The sequence below is a fragment of the Talpa occidentalis genome, unplaced genomic scaffold (genome assembly GCF_014898055.3).
Source record: "Talpa occidentalis isolate TD23 unplaced genomic scaffold, MPIMG_talOcc4v2.1 talOcc4.12, whole genome shotgun sequence".
Lineage (NCBI taxonomy): Eukaryota > Metazoa > Chordata > Mammalia > Eulipotyphla > Talpidae > Talpa > Talpa occidentalis.
The window spans coordinates 6,929,543-6,952,836 of record NW_023601212.1 but is presented as its reverse complement, the minus strand read 5'-3'; the positions used below and the strand labels follow the sequence as shown (position 1 = coordinate 6,952,836).

Sequence of the window (23,294 nt, the reverse complement as noted above, 5' to 3'; positions counted from 1 at the left end):
GGAGGGGGCTGGTGCGGGCCGAATCTGGGGTCCAGGGTGGGGGTTCTAGAAGCTGGGGTGCGGGATCCAGGGTCTGAGGTAAGGGACCCGGCATCTGGGGTCGGCGGTCTGAAATTCGAGATCTGGGGCCTGAGGTAGGGGCGCAGGACCCCGGAGCTGGAGCCCGCAGCCCGAGGTCGGGAGTCCCGACTGGGGAGCGAGCCCGGGGTCTGAGGCGCGGGACCCGGCCGGCGCCGCCCCCGCCCAGGCGCCTCCCTCGGCTCCGCACCCCTCCTCCCGCCCGGCCCCGGCCCCGGCCCCGGCCCCGCCCCCGGCCGACCCCTCCCCCCGCGCCTCCGCCGGGTCCCCTCCTCCGCCGCCGCCGCCCCGCCCCCGCCGCAGCCCGACAAGATGGCGGCGGGTGGGAGCGGCGGGCGCGCGTCGTGCCCGCCGGGGGTCGGCCCGGGCGCGGGGGTCGGCCCCGGGCCCAGCGCCAACGCCGCCCCGGCCCCCGGCAACGCGGCCGCCGCCGCCGCCGCCGGTCCGGGCCCCGCCGCCGCCCCGGGCCTCCTCCGGCCGGAGCGGGGCCGGCGCCTGGGCCGGGCGCGCAGGCCGCGGCGGGCGGGGAGCGCGCGGAGGAGCCGGGGCCCGGGGCGCTGCTGCGCGAGCCCGTCTACAACTGGCAGGCCACCAAGCCCACGGTGAAGGAGCGCTTCGCCTTCCTCTTCAACAACGAGGTGCTGTGCGACGTGCACTTCCTGGTGGGCAAGGGGCTCAGCTCGCAGCGCATCCCGGCGCACAGGTGGGCCGCGCGGGCGGGGCCGGGATCCGCGCGCGCCTCCCCGGGGCCCCGCGCGCGCCACCCCCATCGCCCCCGGCACCCTGGGGCGCGCCGCCCGGGCCCCGCCACCCGCGGGACGCGCCCTCCCTGGACCTAGGGGCCGGGCACCCCGGGACGCGCCGCCCCAGCTCTCGGGACCCCGCCATGCCCACGCTCCTCTGGGCACCCCCGCCGTCACCGGACCCCGGGAGCCGGAGATGTTCCACCCCTGAACCCCAGGTGTGCCGCCTCTGCCATCCCCAAACCCCATCATCCACGCCATCCCTGCGTCCTGGGACCTGGGGGAACCTCCGCCCCAGGACCCGCACTCAGGGGACCCTGCACTCCTGAGACTGGCCATCCCGGATCCGGTCATCCCCCAAGGTCCTGCCAGGCCCCCATCCGCCCAGCATCCCACATACTGGCCATCCTGACCTCAGAGACCACTGCCTCCACCCCTGCCCTGTCACCTTGGCCCTGCCACCTCAGCCAGGACTTCTGGGCACTCCAGACCCTCCATCCCCACCCATGCCACCCTTCCCAGGAGCCTGAAACCTCCGGCAGGATGTCCAGTCTCAGAGCCAACAACCCCACCAGAGACCCCCCCCACTTCCACGCCCTGTGGGAACCCCCACTCTGACCCACCTGAGGACCCTGCCCCCGACACCCCCCCTCCTCTGCCTGTGGTTCCCCCTCTACTTCATCCTGGCCCTGCTATCCCACCCCATCTTCCCCCTGCTGTGACCCCTAGGCCCCCAGCAGAGACTTATGCCTCATGAACCCAGAACCCCCAGTCTTGCAAACCACATGAGCCCTCCCAGTGCTCTCCAGCTCTGTGATCCCCACCCCAGGCCTCCTCTCTGGTAAGAGCTGGTCCAGGCCCCATGATGTGTAGTCTCCTGGGCACAGCCCGCAGAGTCCTGGGCGGGATGGAGCTCACGTCCATCTGGCTGCCACTCCGTGTCCTTCTGACCCTGTCCTCGCTGCATCCCAGGAACCTGGGGGGCCCTGGTGGGTGTGTCTGGGTTACTTGGTGGGAGACTGGGGAGGGTCTGATCTGGGGGACATGCGCTTTCCTCTGTGAGTAGCCCTCCCCGCCTTTCTGACTGCGGCCTAACCCTGGGCCTTTGAGAGTGTTCTTTCCAACATTTTCTTGGATATTTCTGCGCATCTATGTGGTTCTTGGTGGAAGGTTCCAGGCCCGTGATTGGGCCCTGCCCTCTCTCTGAAGTTGGAGTCGGGGGCTGGTTGATTTGCTGCCCACAAGTCCCTCTAAGTCCCACAACTCTTTGAGGCCATATTGGGGTCAGGCTTATGGCTTTGGGGGTGGGGGTGGGGCCGTGTGGATGCTGCTGGAGTCTCCACCAGAGGCAGCACCTCAGGCCTTCGAGGGAAGAGTTAGTGACCGGTGGCCCTCACCACTGCCCCTGTCCTGGGTGACTTCAGGACATGCACTGCATTGCATGTGAGTTCTCCGACGGCCTGGTTCAGTGTGGGGACCAGAAAGGCTGAATGAGGACCCCTGCGGAAAAGCAGGAGCGGGACCTGGGAGGAGGCAGCAGGGCGGGCAGTGGCTGGGGAGCTGGGGACATTAAGTGAGAGACCATCGGTGCGAATTTGAGGCAGGAGGGAGATACCAGGGCCTTGGGGTGGCCATAGGGCTCACTTGCTGTGGGTACCACAGCCTGAGCAGAGCGAGGGGGAGCAAGATCTCGGAGCTCCTGGCTGTCCAGGAATGCGCTGGTCTCAGCGGCTGAAACAGGGGGAGCCGCAGCAAGGCTGGAGCAGCGGGGGTGACTGGCTGTGGACTGCACCGCTGCATCTGCTTTGAAGACGGGCACAGCCATGACAGGCCTGGGGGCCTTGGTGGAGAGAGCAGCGAGCAGAGCCGAGGCTTTACTTGCTCTTCGAGGGAGCCAGGCCCCCATGGCATGTGAGGAGGTGGAGAGCGGAAGCCGTGGTGGGATTCCTGGCTGGAGAGTGCCGGGGACAGGCAAGGAGGGACTGACCCCGAGAGGTGGCCAGAGGTGATGTGAGTCTAGGGTTTGTAGCCGTGGGGGTGGGTGGAGGAGAGGCGCACGTGGGAAAGGTGCCAGGAGCCACTGAGAGTAGAGGCTTAGGTGTAGGTGCCCTTGACCCAGCACGCCCACAGGAGCCTGCTTCCCCGTCCCTGCAGCCGTGCTCAGAAGCCTCGGGGACCGCCTGCACCGGGAGCCGGCAGTGCTGGCCCGCTGCCCCGCGGCTCCCCGACCCCGCGCCCAGTGTCCAGAGTGGGTCTGGGCCGCCTGATGATGTCTTTCTTCTCCTGTTGTCTCATTGAATCCCCGCCCTGTGGATTCCCACCAGTAGCCTTTGGGTTATTTTGTCCTGTTGCAGTTTGGCCTGACGTGGTCCAGGCTGGGCTCTCTTGGGGTCTCCTGGGGGACCCCAGGCTCACTGGGCATCAGCTTCTTCGGCGTCACCTGTGTAAAGGGACCGAACCTCAGATGCTTCTGTCCCTGGGCTGCTGAGTGGGTGGGTGGGTGCTTATCTCCGCAGCCCAGGGCTCGGCTGGGTGGGCGAGCTGAAAAAAGTGGGGGTGTAACCTAAAGCATAGCAGGGACCTCCTGAGGTTGAACTTGTACATGTGGGGAGGAGACAGGGATTCTTGCTGGGAAGATTCCAAATAATATTGGGGTGCTCAGCTGCTGGGCCTGGTTCTCGCCCCGTCTCCTGGGGGGCCTGGGTTTGGAGACTTGCCTGTCAGAAGCAGAGTGGCCTGGGTGCCGAACGGGGCGGCCCCACTTCAGCCAGGTGTCAAAGGTCGGCCTCAGGAATGTCAGGTAGGTGGCAGGCGCCCCACCTGTGTGTGTTCTTCCCCACAACCTCCCACCCTGATGCAGTAAGTTTAGTAGTGGCCCCCCAAAAGCTGTGTTTGAGTCCTAATCCCAAAACTTGTGAGACCTTATTTGGAGAAAGGGTCTCGGCAGATGTGATAAAGGGTTTCCAGATGAGGTCTCCGATTATCTGGCTGGACCCAAAACCAAATGACCAGTGTCCTGGTAAGAGACAGAGATGGGACGCAGGCGGGGAGGAGGGGATGAGGATAGAGGCTGAGACGGGGGAGGCAGCCCGGAGCCTGGGGATGCCTGCAAACCCTAGAAGCTGGCAGAGATGGGGAAGACCCTCCCCTCCCTGCAACACCTTGCTGCAGACTTCTGGTCTCTAGGCTGGGGAGCGTGGGTGCCTGTTGTTTGAAGTCACCAAGTTTGCAGTCATTTGTTGCAGCACTCCTGGGAGGCCGGTACCCCCGATTTGGTCATAAGGACTCCCAAACAGGCCCCTACGAGAGGATAGTCTTCAGGACACCCAGCCAGTCCTCAGTACCACCCAGGGCATCAAAAAAACGAGGAAAGTTTTTTTGATGTGGGGTCCCAGGGACATGAGTATATTTTACTTTAAAAGCAGAACAGGGGCTTATGCTACTTGCTACAGTGGGCCCAGGCTGTCTGGACCCACTGTCCCCCAGCGCCCAGGCTTGGTGGGGGGTCCAAATGGGGTTCAGGGGTCTGTGAACTCTGGGTGAGGCTGAGCAGGGACGCGGGGAGACAGGACTGGGAGCGGCGTGTGGCCACGGAAGGGGCTGGCTTGTGTCTTACGGGGTCAGGCCCCCACACTCGGGTGAGCTTTGTGATCCCATCCCCCAGCCTACATCATACTTGTTTCCCCCATTACTCGTTTTCCTCCACTGCGTGGTGGTGTGCTTGTCAGCGCCTCACTATGAGCAGAGAGGTCTTTCTTCTCCTTCCTTCTGCCTCCCAAGTGCCTGGGGGAGAGCAGGAGGCTCGGTAATGCTTGTTGGCTGACTTGCCTGAGCCAGCTGTGCTTCTGCGGGCCTTACTCAATTGCAATACAGAACCTTCAGGGTTGCGCCGTTGTGATCTTCTGTGCCTTATGTGGGTCACCTCCCTGGCCAGCCTTAGTGGTGATCGCACTGAGACTTAACCCCTAGGCCACCAGGGAGGCCCCCAGGATTAACATCTGTATTCACTCCATCATGGGAGATTCAGCAACGCAGAGCTGTCTAGAAGGAGGAACTGTGTTTCTGGGGTCGCTTTGGTTAGGCATGAATTCTTAGTCCAAGAACACATTTTTTGATGCTTGTGGATTTGCAGCATGTTTTGAGAATTCCTGAGGGAGTTCTTTGCAATTTATTCTTTGTCAAGATTTTGCCAGCCCTTACACATTTATGCTTCCACAATCAGTCCCCCATCCATCCAGTACAGTAGATCCCCACTTCATCCTAATCTGTTCTACAAACATGATCTTCTTTTTAAAATATTTATTTATTTATTTATACAAGCACTGGGTACAGTCAGAAGCGCGGGAGGGTGAGAGAATTCACTGAGCCAGAGTGGGGAGCAGAGCAGGCAGAAGGACCGAAGCACACTGCTGAGGGGAGCAGCGGGCGGCGGGAGAGGTCTGTGCCATGTGGGACCCTCCTCCAGTGGCCGGGGAGCAGCCGGGGATCTAACTGGCGCTGTAGAGGCTGCGGGCAGCTTCGCAACCCAGTGCTCAACCGCTGCGCCACTGGGGAGGCCCCTACAGACATGATCGTAAAGTGAAAATATATTGTGAGCCAAATAATACATTGATACTGTGTGATTTTTTTCTAAGATAGCATAATTTGAAATTTTTGGCAATAACTAATATGTAAGACTAATTTATACACTAAAACAGCCAAAACACTGAAAAGATATTTGTTTTATTGACATTAAAAAGGTGAAATTAAAAATAAAGTTAATTAAATTGGAAAAGGTTATTCTGAATTGTTTAGAGTTTGCTAGTGGATGGGAAAAAACAAATTCTCATACCAACTGACTTTTATTTTTTTTTTTAAAGATTTATTTATTTATACAAGAACTGGAGTACAGGCCAGATTCACGGGAGGGTGAGAGGATTCACCAGAGATAGAGCGGGGAACAGAACAGACAGACTGATGAAATACACTGCTGAGGGGAGCAGCGGGCATGACAGGAGAGGTCTGCTGTGCCATGTGGGAATCTCACTGGCTGGCTGGGATCAAACCGGCACTGCAGAGGCTGCAGACAGCTTCGCAGCACTGTGCTCAACTGCCTACGCCACCAGGGGAGGCCCACCACCACTTGTTTTTTAAAGATTTATTTTTATTTATTTATGCATATAAGAACTGGGATGTAGGCCAGAGGTGGGGGGGGGGGCCGGTAAGGATTCACCAGATACAGAGTGGGGAGCAGAGCAGGCAAATCTACTGAAACTGCTGAGGAGAGCAGCGGGGAGACAGGAGATGGAACTCAGGCCGCAGTGGCTGGCTTTAGCTTGACAGTGCTGAGACTTTAACCCCTGTGTCACCGGGGACACCCAGCAACTGCCACTTTTATGGAAGGATAGATACATAAGGACTAAAAATCAAAACATTTCGGGCCTCCCCTGGTGGCACAGGCCGTTGAGCGCAGCACTGTGAAGCTGTCCTCTGCAGTGCGGGTTCATTCCCAGCCAGCCAGCGAGGGTCCCACATGGCATGGCAGGCCTCTCCTGTCTTGCCCGCTGCTCCCCTCAGCAGTGTATTTCGTCAGTCTGCCTGTTCTGTTCCCCACTCTATCTCTGGTGAATCCTCACCCTCCTGCGAATCTGGCCTGTACCCTGTTTCTTGTATAAATAAATAAATAAATCTTTAAAAAAAACCAAACCTGGAACCATGTGACAACAGATTATTAATGGATAAATACACTCCTGGGCTCATGTGCCAACAGTTATTCAAATGCCCTAACCACATGCCACAGTAGGTGGCGATTATAATGTTAACTCATGAAGTGATTTATAAGAGGAAGAACTCGAGTGGACCATCATGAAGAGGGATTTACTGTAGGCATGGAAATAAGGCAGTGACAGAACAAGTTTCCTCATGTGGAAGTTACCTTCTAGAGCAGCACCAGCAAACCTAAATGAAGAGCCCAAGAGTCACTGTTTTCAGTGGGCCACATGGTCCATACTGCAGCCACTTCCACTGTGGCCTCCTAGAAGCAGCTGCAGACTCATGAATGAATGAATGTGGCTGTGTTACAATAAAACTTTATTTACAACAATGAGTGCTGTGACTCGGAGAGGGCCTGGTGGGTCTTACACTCTAGGGCAGTTGATCAATTGTTTGGGGGGACTGGGCCTTCCCAGTGTAGGAGAGAACTGTGCTTCTGCTCTTGGAATGGGCTCTCCATTTACTCAGGCAGTTTGCTGTCCTTAGGAAGGTTTTGTCGTTTTCTCCATGTAATTTTTCAACTTACTGCTACATTTTTTAAAATTTATGCATACAAGAACTGGGGTGTAGGTCAGAGGTGTGGGGCTGGAGGAGAGGATTAGCCAGAGACAGAGTAGGGGGCAGAACAGGTGGACCTACTGAAATACACTCCTGAGGGAGCAGCAGACAAGACAGGAGAGGTCTGCTGTGCTATGTGGGCTGCCGATTGCTTCATGGTGCTGAGATGTAACTCCTGCACCACTAGGGAGGCCCTCCATTTTATTTTTCTAGCTGGTCCTTGCTGGGAAGCTATAGAAATTTTTATATATTTATCTTTTTTTTTTTTTTTTTTAAGATTTTTATTTGGGCCACCCTGGTGGCGCAGCGGTTGAGCGCTGGGTTGCGAAGCTGCCCGCAGCCTCTGCAGCGCCGGTTCTATCCCCGGCTGCTCCCCGGCCACCGGAGGAGGGTCCCACATGGCGCGCAGACCTCTCCTGCCGCCCGCTGCTCCCCTCAGCAGTGTCCTTCGGTCCTTCTGCCTGCTCTGCTCCCCGCTCTGGCTCTGGTGAATCCTCTCACCCTCCCGCGCTTCTGACTGTACCCAGTGCTTGTATAAATAAATAAATAAATAAATAAATAAATAAATAAATAAATAAATAAATAAGATTTTTATTTATTTGTGCATACGAGAGCTGGGGTACAGGCCAGAGGTGCGGGTGGATTCACCAGAGACAGAGTGGGGAACAGAATAGGCAGATGTGGGTTGCTTCCTGGCCACTGGGGATAGAACTGGTGCTGCAAAGGCTGCGTATTGCTTCATAGTGCTGTGCTTAACCCCTTGCGCCACCAGGGAGGCCCTATATATTTATTTTTATCCAATTTAAATGATTTCTTTTTTTTACTCCTCCTTAGTGCTAATAATTTTTTTAAAAGATTTTATTTATTTATGCATACAAGAATTGGGGTACAGGCCAGAGGTGTCGGGGGTGAGAGGATTCACGAAAGACAGAGCGGGGAACAGAACAGGCAGATCGACTGAAATACACTGCTGAGGGGAGCAGTGGACAAGTCAGGAGAGGTTGCGTCTCAACCCCTTGCGCCACCAGGGAGGCCCAGTGCTAATAATTTTTCATTTAATTCTGTGGTCTGGCACCGTCCAGTATACTTTGTAGGATGATGGAATCTTCTCGATCTACACTGTACGACACTACCCAATGGTCTGTTATACAGTTGTGCAGCAGTCACTGTTGTAGCCAGGCTTGGAATGTCTGGTCACCCCAGAATGCCCCCCTCCCACCAAGAACCCTCGATCACCGCCCATCTGCTGTTACTAGTTTTGCTGTATTTAAATATCTCATATAAATGGGATGACACCGTATATCCCCATTAGCCTGCCCGCTTTCATGGAAGGTTGCTGGGGTTCACCCCAACACTTCATTTTTCTTTATTGCTAAAGTCATTCATTCTCTGGAATGAAAATAGTCTGACTCTGGCCCTTTGTTTAAGTTTCCCGGTGCTGCTCTGGAAGGTACGTTCCACACGGGAGAGATGTTGAGTCATCACTGTGTACCCACAGCCGCTGCTCGGATGGGGAACAGAGATGTGTAAGAGCCACTGGGAAAGTCTTAGCAGAAATAAAATTGCAAGGTGCTCTGTCAGCAACCCTCAGTTCTCGAACTTGTGGCTAAGTCCATTGTGTGGACGGGGCATGTTTTTTGATCCATTCGCTAGCTGACGGGCCACCTCCCCCCACTGTGCATAATGCTGCTGTGAGTCTGGTGGGAGATGCGGGGCCCTTCTTTCAGGGAAATACCTGGGGATGCTGCCTCGCGGAGTGGCTCTGAGAGCAGACATTTCTCTAGAAACTGATTTCCAGGACGGCCGTGTCAGTCCACATCCACTGAGCCCTGCTGCGGGTGCCAGAACGTCTGGCTCCACACAGCTGGGCGGTGGTCCCTTGTCTGTTTTCCGGAAGTTTGCAGAGGGCTGGTGATTTCTTCTAGGACTTGGTAAAATCCCTGTGATGCCATCTGGGAGTGGACTTTTCTTTGTGGGAAATTTGAATTCTGAGTTCATTTTCTTAGATGCTTTTAAATTTTTATTTTCTAAACTTTGTGTGATTATTTTTTATGGTTTGAAATTTTGTTTTTTTAATATATAATGTATATGTAACTATATATAAAATACTACATTTGATCATTCTTTTCCCCCTCCCCCAGTTTTGAGTTATCATTGACACATAATCTATTAGTTAAAGGTGCATGCCATGATTTTTTATTTGTATATAGTGCAAATGATCACACAATATGTTTAATTAATTTAATTTTTTAAATTTAAGATTTATTTATTTATGCATGCAAGAGCTGGGGTACAGGCCAGAGATGTGGGGGCGGGCAGTGAAAGGATTCACCAGAGACAGAGCAGGGAACAGAACAGGCAGACGGACTGAAATACACTGCTGAGGGAAGTAGCAGGCGAGACAGGAGAGGTCTGCTGCGCCATGTGGGTTTCTCTCTGGCCAGCCGGGGATTGACCGCGTGCTGCAGAGGCTGTGGATAGCTTCGTAGTGCAGAGCTTAACCCCTTGCGCCACCAGGGAGGTCCATAATATGTTTAATTTATATCCATCTCCTCCTATAGTTACTTTTCTTGTGAGGAGAACTTTTAAAATCTCTCTTAGCAACTTTCAAATATAATAGAATATTGCTCACGCTAATCACCACGTTCCTAATCACCGTATGACTAGTTGGAGGTTTGTGCCTATTGCTCTCACTCACCCATTTTCCCCACCCCGTCTCCACTCGGCAGCCCCCAGTCTGCTGTTCCATTTCTGTGAATTAGGTTTTGAAAATTTTTCCCTGTTTTAAATGTTTTTTTTTAGGTTCCACATATAAGTGAGATCATACAGTATTTGTCTTTCTCTGACATTTTACTTAGAACATTCTGTGTATATAACATTCTGTTTGGGGTTGATACCTCCTTGAAACTCCACATCTTTTTTAGCTCCCCCCCTTTCATGTTTCATGCTCTTGATGTCTCGTTTCTGCCCTTATTGTCACGTGTATGTTTATGTAGGTTTTCTCTTTCTTCGAGAGTCCGTTTTGGCAGCTGGTGTCTTCTCAGGAAGTGGACATTCCACCTGAGTTGTCTCCATTTGTTCGCATTGAGGTGGTTTAAGACTCTTCTCTGTGCTTGTGCTGGCAGCACGCCCCCCGCGAGGCAGGGCCCCCCACAAGGCAGGGCCAGTGCTGCCCTGTGTGGCCACAGCAGGCTCAGGATGGTCATGATGTTACTAGATTTGGTGGTGTCGGGGTGGGGTCTGTGCAGAGGGGGAGACCAGCCAGCGCCCTGCTGATTCACATCTTTTTTTTTTTTTAAGACGTTTTTTAAAGACTTTTTTTTTTTTTCGAAGATTTATTTTTATTTATTTATACGAGCACTGGGTACAGTCAGAAGCGCGGGAGGGTGAGAGAATTCACCAGAGCCAGAGCGGGGAGCAGAGCAGGCAGAAGGACCGAGTACACTGCTGAGGGGAGCAGCGGGCGGCAGGAGAGGTCTGCGCGCCATGCGGGACCCTCCTCCGGTGGCCGGGGAGCAGCCGGGGATCGAACTGGCGGTGCCGAGGCTGCGGGCAGCTTCGCAACCCAGCGCTCAACCGCTGCGCCACCAGGGAGGCCCTGATTCACATCTTTTATCTTCTTAGGGTCTCTAGTGACAGCCCATCTTTCATTGTCTTTTCGTCATCAGTTTAGGCTAAAGACAGTGGTTGATGATCATGATGAGAACTTTGAAGACAGCTTTTGGTTTCATGATTTTGCTCTTCATTTTCTAGATCCTTGAGATGGAAGCTTACCTGGTTACCTCTTTGGTAGATGTGTGATAGTCACCTCTAAGCAGTGTTTCACCCCTTTACATTTTGATGTATTTTTTTTTTTTTTTTTTGTTTTCTTTTTTTTGTGCGTGTAGAAGAACTGAAGTGCAGGCCAGGGTGTGGGGGTGAGAGGATTCACCCAAGACAGAGTGGGGCGCAGAACAGGTGGATCTACTGAAATCCACTGCTGAGGGGAGCAGCGGGGAGACAGGAGAGGTCTGCTGTGCCATGTGGGTAGCTCCCTGGCCAGCCGTGGATCGAACTCATGCTGCAGAGGCTGCGGACAGCTTCTGTGCTCAACCCGCTGTGCTACCAGGGGGGCCCATGTGTCGTATTTTCATTCTCATTCCAGTTAAGATTTTTTTCTAGTTTCAGGGTCTCCCTGGTGGCACAAGGGTGAAAGTCTCAGCACTATCAAGCTATCAGCAGCCACTGCAGCACCAGCTCCATCCCCAGCTAGCCAGGGAGCTGCCCACAGGGCGCAGCAGGCCTCTCCTATTTCCTCCTTCCTTCCCGCCCTCCCTTCCTCTTCCCATCCATCCAGCCGTGCTCCCACCCACCCGTGCACCCACCCACTGACCCATGAGATCATCTGGACACCTCTGATTCCATCTCAGCTCCACAGAATTCTCCCAGCCCCGTCCTTATTTGTGAGTTTTCTCCCACTGTGCACGCTGGCTCTCTCACAGCGTGTTTACTTAGTTGTGCAATCCCAGAATATACACGCATGTGGTAGTGTCAGAGCCAGTAAGCCCTCTCCTGTGAAAAAGAAACTTTCCGGTATAGTATTTGTATCCAGCTCTTTTTCCTTTTTTAAAGATTTATTTTTATTTATGCATACAAGAGCTGGGGTACAGGCCAGAGGTGTCGAGGTGGGGGGACAGTGGTGGTGAGAGGATTCACCAGAGACAGAGTGGGGAGCAGAACAGGCAGACTGACAGAAATCCACTGCTGAGGGGAGCAGCGGGCGAGGCAGGAGAGGTCTGCTGCGCCTTGTGGGTTGCTCCCTGGCCGGGTTTCGAATTTGTGCTGCAGAGGCTGCGGACAGCTTCATAGTGCCAGCTTCATAGTGCGGTGCTTAACCCCTTGCGCCACCAGGGAGGCCCCTGTATCCAGCTCTTTTCACCTTTACCCTCTTCCCGAGTTTCCGGGCAGTCTTCTCCTCATGCCCCTTCAGTGTGCTGTGTCCTGCCTTCCCTTTGTTACAGAGCCGCCCTGATCTAAAACGGGGTGCCTGACTGTGGGTCCTCACCCGCGTGCTTAAAAGGGACTTAATACCCCGCTGCAGGCACACGCAAAAGGTTAATCAAAGGTTTATTCACAAGGGAAGGGGAAATGAGGAAATGTACAACTCAGGGAGAAAGTGGGAGATAAAGTCTTAACTGCGTCCTACCCGATCCGCCGACCTGGACTCCCAAATGGCAGCTGAGAGCGGCCGCGAGCCGTGAAGCCAGGAGGCGAGCGAGAGAGCCCAAGGCCCACGTGTCTGGTTTTTATACCCGACCTGGCTGCTTAACTCCCCCCTCCTGTCCCAGCCACCTTCCCTTTGGTGGTGACGGGATTTGTCCTTCCCAATGTCCTGATGGCTTTGGTCTGGAGTGGGGGTGGGGTCCACAAAGCCTGCGTGGGATTAGCTCAGGACATCCTTTCCCCCAACACCTCCAGGTTTTGGGTCGTGCTGAGACGCGCATACCGTGCCATGTGCCACACGGCCTTGGTTAAGCGCTCGGCTCAGATCCTTTTCCGGTTCGTAAGCATGATGATTGGGTGTTCACGCGGCTGCGTGAGATGTGCCTTCCTTAAACCTTGGTAGGACGTGGGCACATTACCCTTCTGATGTGAAATAAGAAAAAAAGGAGAAAAAAAAAGAGCTCAGCTCAGCGGCATTAAGCACATCCCTGCTGCTGTGCAGCTGTCTCTGCCCTCCAGTTCCAGAACTTTCTTATCTTCCCAAACTGGAACTCGATCCCCATTAAACACTAACTCCCCTCCCCTCCGCCAGCCCCCGGCACCACCATCTGCCTCCTCTGGGGTGGTGGCTCGTCTGGGGACCTGTGAGTGGGTCACACAGCGTGTCCTTCTCTGTCTGGTTTATTTCCCTGAGCGTCCTGTCTCCAGAGCCATCCACAGAGCGGGTGTCAGAATTTCTACTCTTTTTTTAAAGCTAAGTAATATTCCACTGGGTGGATGACATCTGCTCATCTGTCAGTGGGCACTTAGGCTACTGCCACATTTTATCCGCCGTGAGGCCTGCCGCTCCGAACGTGCATGCACACGCCTTGTGAGGAGCGATGTCTTCATTTCTCTTGGGCACACGCCTCGGAGTGGAATTGCCAGGCCAGGTGGAAACTCGATGTTGAACCATCTGAAAAGCTGCCAGGCCGTTTTCCACGGTGGCTGTGCCATCTTTACCCCATCAGCCATGCGCGTGTCCTGACTTCCACGTCCTTGCCAACGCTTGTCGTCGTCTGTATATTTTTATGCAGGGGGACAAGGCGATACTGTGATTCTGATTTCGTCATTATGTCTTTGAAGACGGAGGAAGGGGGAGGGAGAAGAGCCCTGAAGAAGGTGGCCAGCCGGGGACACGGCAGGGGGTGGGGTGCGGGCTTGTCTCCGCAGGGCCTGGAGCGGATTCCGCGCGTCCGCCTGCCCACCCCGGGGTCCCACCCGCTGGCTCTGCAGGACGCAGCAGGCCCAGCCGACAAGCGGCCTCGTACTTTGCCTTTGAATTACTGGGGAAGGTTATTCCTACAGGAGCTCAAGATCGTTTTTTAAATCTTGAAAGAAAGGATGACGGGATGGTGCTTTATTTCTGGAACTGTGTGGGAGGCAGTGAGAGGGTGGGGACCTGGCTGCTGAGGTGACTGTGCCGGCGTCCGGGCCGCTGAGGACATGTTGAGGCTGGGCGCTGAGCAGGCCTGGGCACCCTGGGGCCACAGCAGAGCTCTGCGCTCCCAGGGCCTCTGGGACACAGGGCGTGTCCTCTCCTGTTCCTGGGGCCGTGAGCCCCATCCCGATGTCAGGGGCCTGTGTTGCCTATGGAGGGTTCAGGGAAGGTCCTTCCTCATCTACCGGGATCCGGAGGCCCTGGGTGTCCTCGACGTGGGGCTGTCAGTCCAGTCTCCTGGCCTCTCCCTGTGCCTCTGTCCACACCCCCTGGTACGGACGCCTGTCATGGGTTCAGTGCCACCTCCTCCACCATGGCTCCACCTTTACCAATTTCATCTGCAAGGACCCTGTTTCCAAATGAGGCTTTTGAGGGACAGTTCGCCCCAGTACACTCAGTTTCCCACAGAGCCCTCAGGACTGAACTGCGGCGTGGACGAGGCCCAGTGGGCAGGGAAGCCGTGCCATGGCATGGGGGAGTAGGAGGGGCTTCTCCATGAAGAGGGGCGTCCTGACAGGATTCGCGGGGAGCTGTGCGAAGGGCTGCTGCTGATGCCTGCCAGCTCTGGTTTCTGAGGGTGGCTGCTCGGAGACCTGTATTGTCATTGTGGGGGCCCAGGAGGGATGGTGACACGGGGGCTCGCTGACCCAGGGAGAGGCGCTCAGCAACGGCGACTCAGAGGTGTGGCCTGGGCTATCTCTGCCTCTGGGATGAACCCGGGCACCTCCCGTAGACAGCGCTGAGCAGGCCATTCAGCCTGGTAGGGGCCTGCTCTTCGGGGTTCCCTGGGCATGAGCAACCTGAGGGTTTACAGCTGACAGGACATATTTTTTTTGGGGGGGGTGAGACCTCATAGCTTGTCTTCACCCACCAGGCCTTCTTGCTCCTGAGCTGGGATGTGGGTGGGTGGGCAGGTATAAGTGGGCCCCCAGGCCTCCCAGCACCCCCTGCCAGCCTGCTGTTCCCGTGGGCCTTTCCCTGGACTCATCCCGGCTCAGGTGTCCCTTGAGGCTTCCCAGGCCCCGCATTCTCCTGCCTCCCTGGTACTGCCTGTGTCCTCCACCCTTCAGCTTCCCGGGATGCTCTGCTCACAGGGGCGAGGGCTGGCCCAGGAGTGGCTGTGACACCTCAGGGGCACCCCCCAGCCCTGGACGTCCCCAGGGCTCGGACGCCAGACAGGTGTGCCTGTGGAGAGTAACGCAGTCCTCTCTGACTCGCCAGGTTCGTGCTGGCCGTGGGCAGCGCCGTCTTCGACGCCATGTTCAATGGTGGAATGGCCACCACGTCGACCGAGATCGAGCTGCCCGACGTGGAACCTGCTGCCTTCCTGGCGCTGCTCAAGTAAGACTCTCTGGGTCCTTCCCGGCAAGGGGTGCAGGACAGGGGCTCAGGGTGCTGGGGCTGGTGCAACGTGGACGGGGCTCAGGAAGAAAATAAAGGTCCCAGTGGTGTCACCCCAGACCCCTCAGCTCCCCGGGGACTTCTTGAATTCGCTGCACGACAGGGGACTGTTTGCATTCCTGTGTTTTTTTTTTTTTTTTTAAATGTAATTCTTATATAATTCACCAATTTAAAGTGTGCAATTCAGTGGCATTTGTTACGTTCACAGAGTTGTGTAGCCATCACCTCTAATTCTAGAACACTGCATCACCCCCAGAAGAAGCCCTCTCCCCATCGCAGTTACCCCACCCCCGGCGCTGTCCGAGGCCGTGCCGGCTCCCCTGGAGAGCCCCGGCTCGAGGTCACCCACACTGAGCGGGGACTGCCCCGTTTCCACCCTGTGTTGGCAGTTTTGAAGTAACTTGTCAGAATACTAAATTGTACCTGTCTGTCTGTCTGAAGTTTCAGGGCTTTTTTCATGTACTTTTTTTTTTTTTTAAAGATTTATTTATTTACGCACACAAGAACTGGGGTGCAGGCCAGAGATGCGGGGGGTGAGAGGATTCACCAGAGACAGAGTGGGGAGCAGAACAGGCAGACTGACTGAAACACACTGCTGAGGGGAGCAGCGGGGAGACAGGAGAGGTCTGCTGTGCCCTGTGGGTAGCCCCCTGGACGGGGATGGAACTCGTGCTGCAGAGGCTGCCGACAGCTTCACAGCGCCGTGCTTAACCTCTTGCGCCACCAGGGAGGCCCTTTTGCATGTCCTTTGAAACATACTGTAAAGGACCTTTCCAGCTGGGGGTCCATCCCAGCTCTGGGCCCCCTTCCCCCAACCCCCACTCCTTCCTTGCTCAGCTCTGAGCACGAGTGCCATGGAATGAGGTGCTGGCATGGGTAGGGAAGTGTAAAGGTTTTTCCAAACAATTAGGACGATTGTTTAAACACAGGGTTTATTTAATTTTCCCCTTTTGAGTAGGAAAAACGGTGTGATCTGATTACAGGTCAAGTCTGATGACGGGTTTGCTTGTCACCTCCATCCCTTCCGCTCACCTTCACCCCCTTCTCACTTGGCTTCTAAAATCACCATCAAGTATAATTTTTTAAAATTTTGTTCCAATTGGTTCTGTCATGTGGCTGCCCCATCACCCCCACCTCTGTGTAGCAGGTTGGGGGGCTGTGGGTGGGCCCCAGTGCCTCCCAGATCACACGCTGCGGTCGTGGGGTCAGTGCACATCTTTGTGTGCCTCCCCGCCCGGGGCCACACAGCGGCCTGATGGGACCGTCCCCGCAGCGGACCTTCCTGTAGCGCGCGCAGCCCAGAAGAGTCGTGCGCGGTGCCGGGCCGGCGCCGCTTACACTGTTTACACCAAAGGGGACAGAAACCACGATGAGCTGCCCCGCCACACCCCCAGGGAGAACTGTCACCCAGAAACAACGGAAGGTAGCGAGAGTTGGCGAGGAAGTGGAGAAGTTGGGCAGCTGCTGTGGAAAGTCTGGCGGGTCCTCAGGGAAATGAAACCTAGAGTCACCCTCTGACCAGCCGTGTGGCTTCTGGGCATGCGCCCGGGAGAAGTGGAGGCAGGTTCAGGCTGGCACCCCGCGTCGACAGCAGCGCGATCCAGCGGGGAGTGGCGGCAATCCAGGTGGCCGTGGCGTGGCCGTCCACGGGGGGCGGGGGGGCGTATTCCTCAGCCTTGAAAAGGACCTTCTGGTACACACGAACCGGTGGGTCTCGTGGGACCCGCTCGCAGCAGGGCCTCCGAGTGGCCACGCCCAGAGTGCCAGGGACAGATGGCGGGGGCCGGGGGGTTAGCGTTTCTTGGGACAGACTTTCAGGGAAGTTTGGGAAGATGAGAAAGTTCTGGAGCTGCAGGGTGGGGATGAGCTCACAACACTGTGAACGTGCTTAATGCCACTGTGCACTTGAAAATGGCTAAGGTTGGGGCCTCCCCTGGTGGCGCAGCGGTTGAGCGCTGGGCTGCGAGGCTGCCCGCAGCCTCTGCAGCGCCGGTTCGTTCCCTGGCCGCCGGCGAGGGTCCCACCAAAAAAAAAAAAGGCTAAGGTGGTCCATTTTGTTAGGTATATCTTGTAACGTAAAAAAATAAAAGTGACGCCTGTATTTTAAAAAAAGGCCCCAAACAAAAACAGTTACTGGGCGGCTGTTTGCCAAGCCCCACCTTAGAGTAAGCTCTGCGGTGGGCGCTCGCTGGGAGGCTGGCTCTGCTCTCACTGCCCCGGCTCCCGTTGTGGCGGATGTGGCTGAGCCTCCCTCCGGGCGTGAGGGGCGCCGCGTGCTCGGCGACACTGTCCGCTGCAGCTGGGGCTGCTCCCCCCGGCGGGTACATGTGGGTGCAGAGCGGTGTCCCCGGCCCTGGGGGCTCCCAAGCATCCTGCTGTGCTGTGGGCGCGTGTTCGGGGCCTGCCGGGCAGAGCGGTGTCTGTTCTCCGGGCACACCCTAGAGTGCGGGTACAGGGCCAAGTGGGGGTGCCAGGACGCCCTCCCGAGGAGCCGCCGCGGTCGCATCCCGGAGCTGCACAGGCTTCATTTCTGGCGGCTCTGCCACCGTTGCCCTGGTTTACTTTACGGACCCCAACTTCTGACCCGCATTTGGAGCCGGGTGGTGGCCTCACGCTGTCGGCCCCAGGCACTCGGCCCCGTGGTTTTGCGGGCGCGGGCTTGGCGGTGGCCCGCGTCCAGGTCTGGGGTGGGGGCCTCTGCTCGCCTGCGGGCCAGTCCCCCGAGGCGCCGCCGGGTTCCGTGTCGTCAGGGCAGCAGGCCCGCGGGGCCGGGCGAGGCGCGGGACCCCGGCTTGGCTTCTCACCGCGGATCGGGTGCCGGCTCAGGCACGTCTTCGCCCCCCCCCGGCGATGGGGTGTGTGGGGCCTGGCGTGGAGCCCGGTGGTGCGGCTGGGGTCGCACCCTGCGTCCTGCCTCCCCAGGTTCCTCTACTCGGACGAGGTGCAGATCGGGCCCGAGACGGTCATGACCACGCTGTACACGGCCAAGAAGTACGCGGTGCCCGCGCTGGAGGCGCACTGCGTGGAGTTCCTCAAGAAGAACCTCCGCGCCGACAACGCCTTCATGCTGCTCACGCAGGTGCCGCGCGCGCCCGGGGAGGGGGGGCGGTTCCCGGCCTGGCAAGGGTGGGTGGTGGGCGAGCGGCAGGGGCGGAGCTGCGGGTCCCGGTCCCTGGAGGGCCTGGGCGTGGGGCACAGCGGGGGCTCAGGTGTGGGGCAGGACGGGCAGAGCGGTCTGTCTGCATTTCTGAGTTCTCGGTGCCCCTCCGGTGTCACAGCTCGTGGCCGCCCCCTCCCCGCACCCCTGGCCGCCGCCGCCTTCTAACCCAAGACTCCCGCGGCGCTTTCTTGCGCTCTCAGGGCCTCGGCGCGGGCGGTGCTGCTGCGGGAGGGGGGTGTTGACAGGCGGGCCTGGGTGGAAGGCACGGGGTCCCCCTCTTCCCGTACTGCCAGCCCCGCCCAGCCCCACTGGGTTTGCAAACCTCTTACGGGGCAGCTGGGCGGCCGCCAGAGGGTCACTCCCAGCCACGTGCCGAGACGGGCGCCCTGGGCGCTGGCACGGGCCTGGCGCCGGCTCCTGTGGCGGGTTCCCGGCCCTGCTGGGCCCCTGCCAGACCCACCCCCAAGCTCTGATTCCTGCACACTTAGAGGGAGCACATCTCACCCGTCCCTTAGCTGCCCCCCAAGACTTGAAATTTGTGACAAGTTCTGAACCAGAGTCCATGCTCCCCGCGCCAGGCACGACTCTTCGACGAGCCGCAGCTGGCCAGCCTGTGCCTGGAGAACATCGACAAGAACACGGCAGACGCCATCACTGCTGAGGGCTTCACGGACATCGACCTGGGTGAGCCCCGTAGGACAGACACCCCCGTGTCTGGGGCCCTCTAGGGCAGGGGCTCGCTGTCCGTCGGTTGGCCTTGGCATCTGCTGCTGGGGACGGCTCCGTGGCCGGCGTGGTTGACAGCTGGGGAACCACATTCCCAAGTGCAGGCAGAGGTGGGGTGGCCCCAGCCTGGACCTGGCAGAGGCCCCGAGGCCCCCAGTACGAGCCCCGTGTGTGTTCCCTGCTGCAGACACGCTGGTGGCCGTGCTGGAGCGGGACACGCTGGGCATCCGTGAGGTGCGGCTGTTCAACGCCGTCGTCCGCTGGTCTGAGGCCGAGTGCCAACGGCAGCAGCTGCAGGTGACGCCGGAGAACAAGCGGAAGGTTCTGGGCAAGGCCCTCACCCTCATCCGATTCCCACTGATGACCATTGAGGAGTTTGCTGCAGGTGAGCCGGGTGCTGAAGGCCCTTGGGAGGCGCACCCTGTGGTGCTGTCCCGGGCCCCTGGCCCCACACGCACAGCCCGGTGTCCGCCACGGACACCGGCACCTGCCCCACACGGCCCCGGGCGGCCCAGGTTGCCGTGTCACCTGCACGAGCGCCCGAGGGCTCGTGTGGCAGTGCCACAGGGGTCGCGCTCCTGTGTCCCTACCCATGACAACCCCTTGAGGGGCGTCATGTGGCCGGTGCCTTGGGCTCAGTGACGTGGGGTGCCCAGGCCTGGGGCCTGCGGCAGCTGAGACGCACTCGGGGCCCACCCTGGGGCTCGCCTCCCTGTCTGGCAGCCTCGTGGCCAGGGCACCCAGCCCACATCGGCCCTCCCCTCCCTCCTTCAGGGGCCCCAGACGTAGCCACAGCAGCAGACTAGCACTTTTGGGGCTACACCACCCTACATGCTGCTGCTCTTTGACCAGAAGTTGAGACTCAGGCCAGCGCCTGAGCTGTCCAGTGTTGCTCGGTGCTGAGGTGACGCACGAGGTGTCCGGGTGTGCGCGGCCTGGCACCCGCAACCCCGCCTGTTCCCGCCAGGTGTGACCTCCCCTGGTCCCATCACTGCGTCCAGGTTTTCACTTCTTACTCCCCTCTGCTTCGGCCTGCCCCGGGCACCTCCCTGTGAACACGTCGCACCCCCGGCCCGAGCCTAGAGCCCTCCGCTGCTCCCTGCTGCTCCCGCCTCCCTGCAGCTGGCCCAGCTGGGGGCCGGAGGGGGTTGTACCCAAGGGATGAGTGGGTGGGCGTGTCCACCCACGTTGGGGTGGGCCTGTCCCCCACCCCGAGGGCCTTCTGCAGCAAGCCTGAGGTCATTCTGAGGTGCCAGGTGTTGAGGTTCCCCCCCCGCCCCTGCAGGCCCCGCCCAGTCAGGCATCCTTGTGGACCGGGAGGTGGTCAGCCTCTTCCTGCATTTCACCGTCAACCCCAAGCCGCGCGTGGACTTCATCGACCGGCCGCGCTGCTGCCTGCGCGGGAAGGAGTGCTGCATCAACCGCTTCCAGCAGGTGGAGAGCCGCTGGGGCTACAGCGGGACCAGTGACCGCATCAGGTGGTGGCCGGGGGGCGAGGGGCGGGCGGGCGCCGGGGCCGGGACGTGCTGCCGGGGCAGGAAGGGGTGCGCGATGGGGAGGGTGCTGAGGGCGGGGCTTCCTGGGGGCCCTGGGTCCTCAGGACCGGAGGGCTGGAACCCCATGGGGGCCACCCTCTGAGTTCTCGGGACTGAGGGGGAGGCCCCCGCTCACCGGGCACCGCTCTCTGCTCCAGGTTCTCTGTTAACAAGCGCATCTTCGTGGTTGGCTTCGGGCTCTACGGCTCCATCCACGGGCCCACGGATTACCAAGTGAACATCCAGGTACCCCGGCCCGCCAGGGTCTGCGCCGGCCCCTGGGGTGGAGGCGGGTCCAGTTCTTGGAGCTCAGGTGTCCCCAGCACCGTCGACCTTCTCATGGGCCCCGGGCTTTCTGGGGTCCCAGGGGTGGGCGCGGGGGCAGGGAGCGAGCGGCACCCGACTTCTGCCCCCCTCCCCCCCCGCCCCAGATCATTCACACGGACAGCAACACCGTCCTGGGCCAGAACGACACGGGCTTCAGCTGCGACGGCTCCGCCAGCACCTTCCGGGTCATGTTCAAGGAGCCGGTGGAGGTGCTGCCCAACGTCAACTACACAGCGTGCGCCACGCTCAAGGTGCGCCGGACCCCTCGCCCGACCCCCACCCCCACCCCGTCCTCATCCTCCGCCTCGACAGTTTGGGGCCAAGGGGCGTGCAGGGCTTCGGGCCCCGTGCACAGCTGGGGTCCTGACCACACGTGACCCCGCTCCTGCAGGGCCCAGACTCCCACTACGGCACCAAAGGCCTGCGCAAGGTCACCCACGAGTCGCCCACAACGGGGGCCAAGACGTGCTTCACCTTCTGCTACGCGGCCGGGAACAACAACGGCACGTCGGTGGAGGACGGGCAGATCCCGGAGGTCATCTTCTACACCTAGGCCGCCCCCGCCCGCCCCAGCCGCGGTTCTGGGTGTCGGCCGAGGGCCTGAGCTCCTCGCGGCGGCGGTGGGGGTGAGACAATCCCTCAGGACTGGGGCTAGGGCGGGCCTGACCCGGCCCGAGCTGAGGGTCTGCTTGGTCCAAGGTGTGGGGCTCCCACCCGCCACCGTCCCCGCGGCTCAGGCCGCCCGGCTGCCCGGCCATAGGGTCTGTGTCGATTCTGTCTCGTTCGTCTCGTCAACTGCACACGGCAATGCATCTGGTTCCCATTTCTCCGGCAGGAGGCGGCGGGGCCTGTGTTCTCTTGTCCCGTCCACTGGGAGTGCCCAGGCCTGCCACACGCCGAGGCCTCACGACCTCAGCCCTCAGGGCCCTGGTTGGAGTCCCGGGGAGCGGGGTGGAGGAGGGGGCCGAGGCCCACTGGGGGCGCTGTTGGTCCAGTGAAGGGCAATCCCCTGGCCTCTCTGGACAGGCCTGTTCCAGCCCTTGCAGCCAAGGGCACGGCCTCAGGCCTGGTCCGGCATGCTATGGGCCGGCCACAGTGGCCAGTCCCCGCCGCACCCCCTGTACATACTGTAACCCACTTCCCTGCCCCCAAGCACTGTCCAGAGATGCTGAAGGGTACACAGCCCCTCCCCCGCCCGGCACTGTCCCGCCCCACCCATGTTTCTGCCCCGGTGATTCCTTCTGGAACCTGTGCCCTCCCTGAAGCCATGGAAGGTGTGCCCTCCTCACACCACACCCCAAAATGATTTTTTTAAATAAAGGAAAGAAATTCACCAGCCCTGACCCATGTGTTTCTCCCTCCAGCCCTGTCCGAGCCCGTGGGACCCCGGCCGCGCTGGGGCCTGGTGGGGGGAGGGGCCCCTTCTCTTCCCCTACTGGAAATAAGCGGGGCTGGCTGGGCAACCCCTGCCAGCATCTGGAAACTGACATCTGGGCATTCACACAGCACTCGACACCCTGGGTGAGCTGCAGACCCTTCCTGTACCCTCTGCTCCTGCCCGAACCCTCTGGGCACCGGCCCTGCGGGGCAGTGGAGGGGCCTGCAGCGGGGGCGCACAGCTGCAGCAGGTGACAGCCACCCAGGGGGCAGTGCCCGCAGGCCCCAGGCTGCCCGAGCAGGCCCAGGAAGTGCCCAGGTGGGGCCCGGGATACCTGAGCGACCTGACCTGGGGGCCCTGCCAAGATGACGGCGCCGCACGCCCCCAGAGGAGTAAAGACGTCAATCTGCAACAGGGTGGTCCCCAGGAAAGGGGGAGGTTCCCTGCCGCTGCCCCTCTCCCTGTCCTATAACAAATCCACGGATCTAAAACAGTGACCCGGAGTGGGAGATGAACGAGTCGCGCGGGCGCGAGCCGCGGCAAGCCAGAGGCAAGGCCCCTCAAGCCGCAGCCCGGAGAAAGCAAGCTCTGGCGCGCAAGCTGCCCTTCGCAATGAAAACAAAAGCAAAAGATCAAGTCAACAGAAGATGAAAAGCCCCGGGGCGGCCCCGCACCCGGGCGGCGGCCCCAGCCCGCGCACCTGCCCCAGCGCCCGCCGCGCCCACCAGGCCCACCGCGGCGGCGGCAGCAGGGGAGCCGCGGGGCGGGCGCCCAGGCGAGGAGGGGCCGGGCCCGCGAGCTCACGCACCGCGGCGGCGCCAAGTATTCAAACCAAGACAAACGACAGCACAAAACGACAGCTGGGGACGGCGCCAAAGTCGCACGCGGACGCGGGACCTTGGGGATCGGACCGCGCGGAGCCCACGCACGGCGGCCGGGGCGGCAGCCGGAGACG

At 59.2% G+C, this 23,294-nt stretch overlaps 1 protein-coding gene and 1 non-coding gene across 2 annotated transcripts; both read left to right on the top strand.

The window, feature by feature from the left end:
- Window positions 1-354: 354 nt before the first annotated feature.
- On the top strand, window positions 355-22,322 carry BTBD2 (BTB domain containing 2). Its single transcript, XM_037504985.2, is given in 10 exon segments — window positions 355-537; window positions 540-781; window positions 15,034-15,153; window positions 18,136-18,292; window positions 18,952-19,057; window positions 19,287-19,484; window positions 20,385-20,577; window positions 20,793-20,880; window positions 21,066-21,212; window positions 21,353-22,322. Coding segments are annotated over 10 exon segments (1,560 nt in total). The 5' UTR covers window positions 355-390; the 3' UTR covers window positions 21,515-22,322.
- On the top strand, window positions 12,658-12,761 carry LOC119242477 (small nucleolar RNA U13). The gene has a single exon (XR_005124485.1). It is a non-coding gene; the product is annotated as a small nucleolar RNA U13 (small nucleolar RNA).
- Window positions 22,323-23,294: the final 972 nt, after the last annotated feature.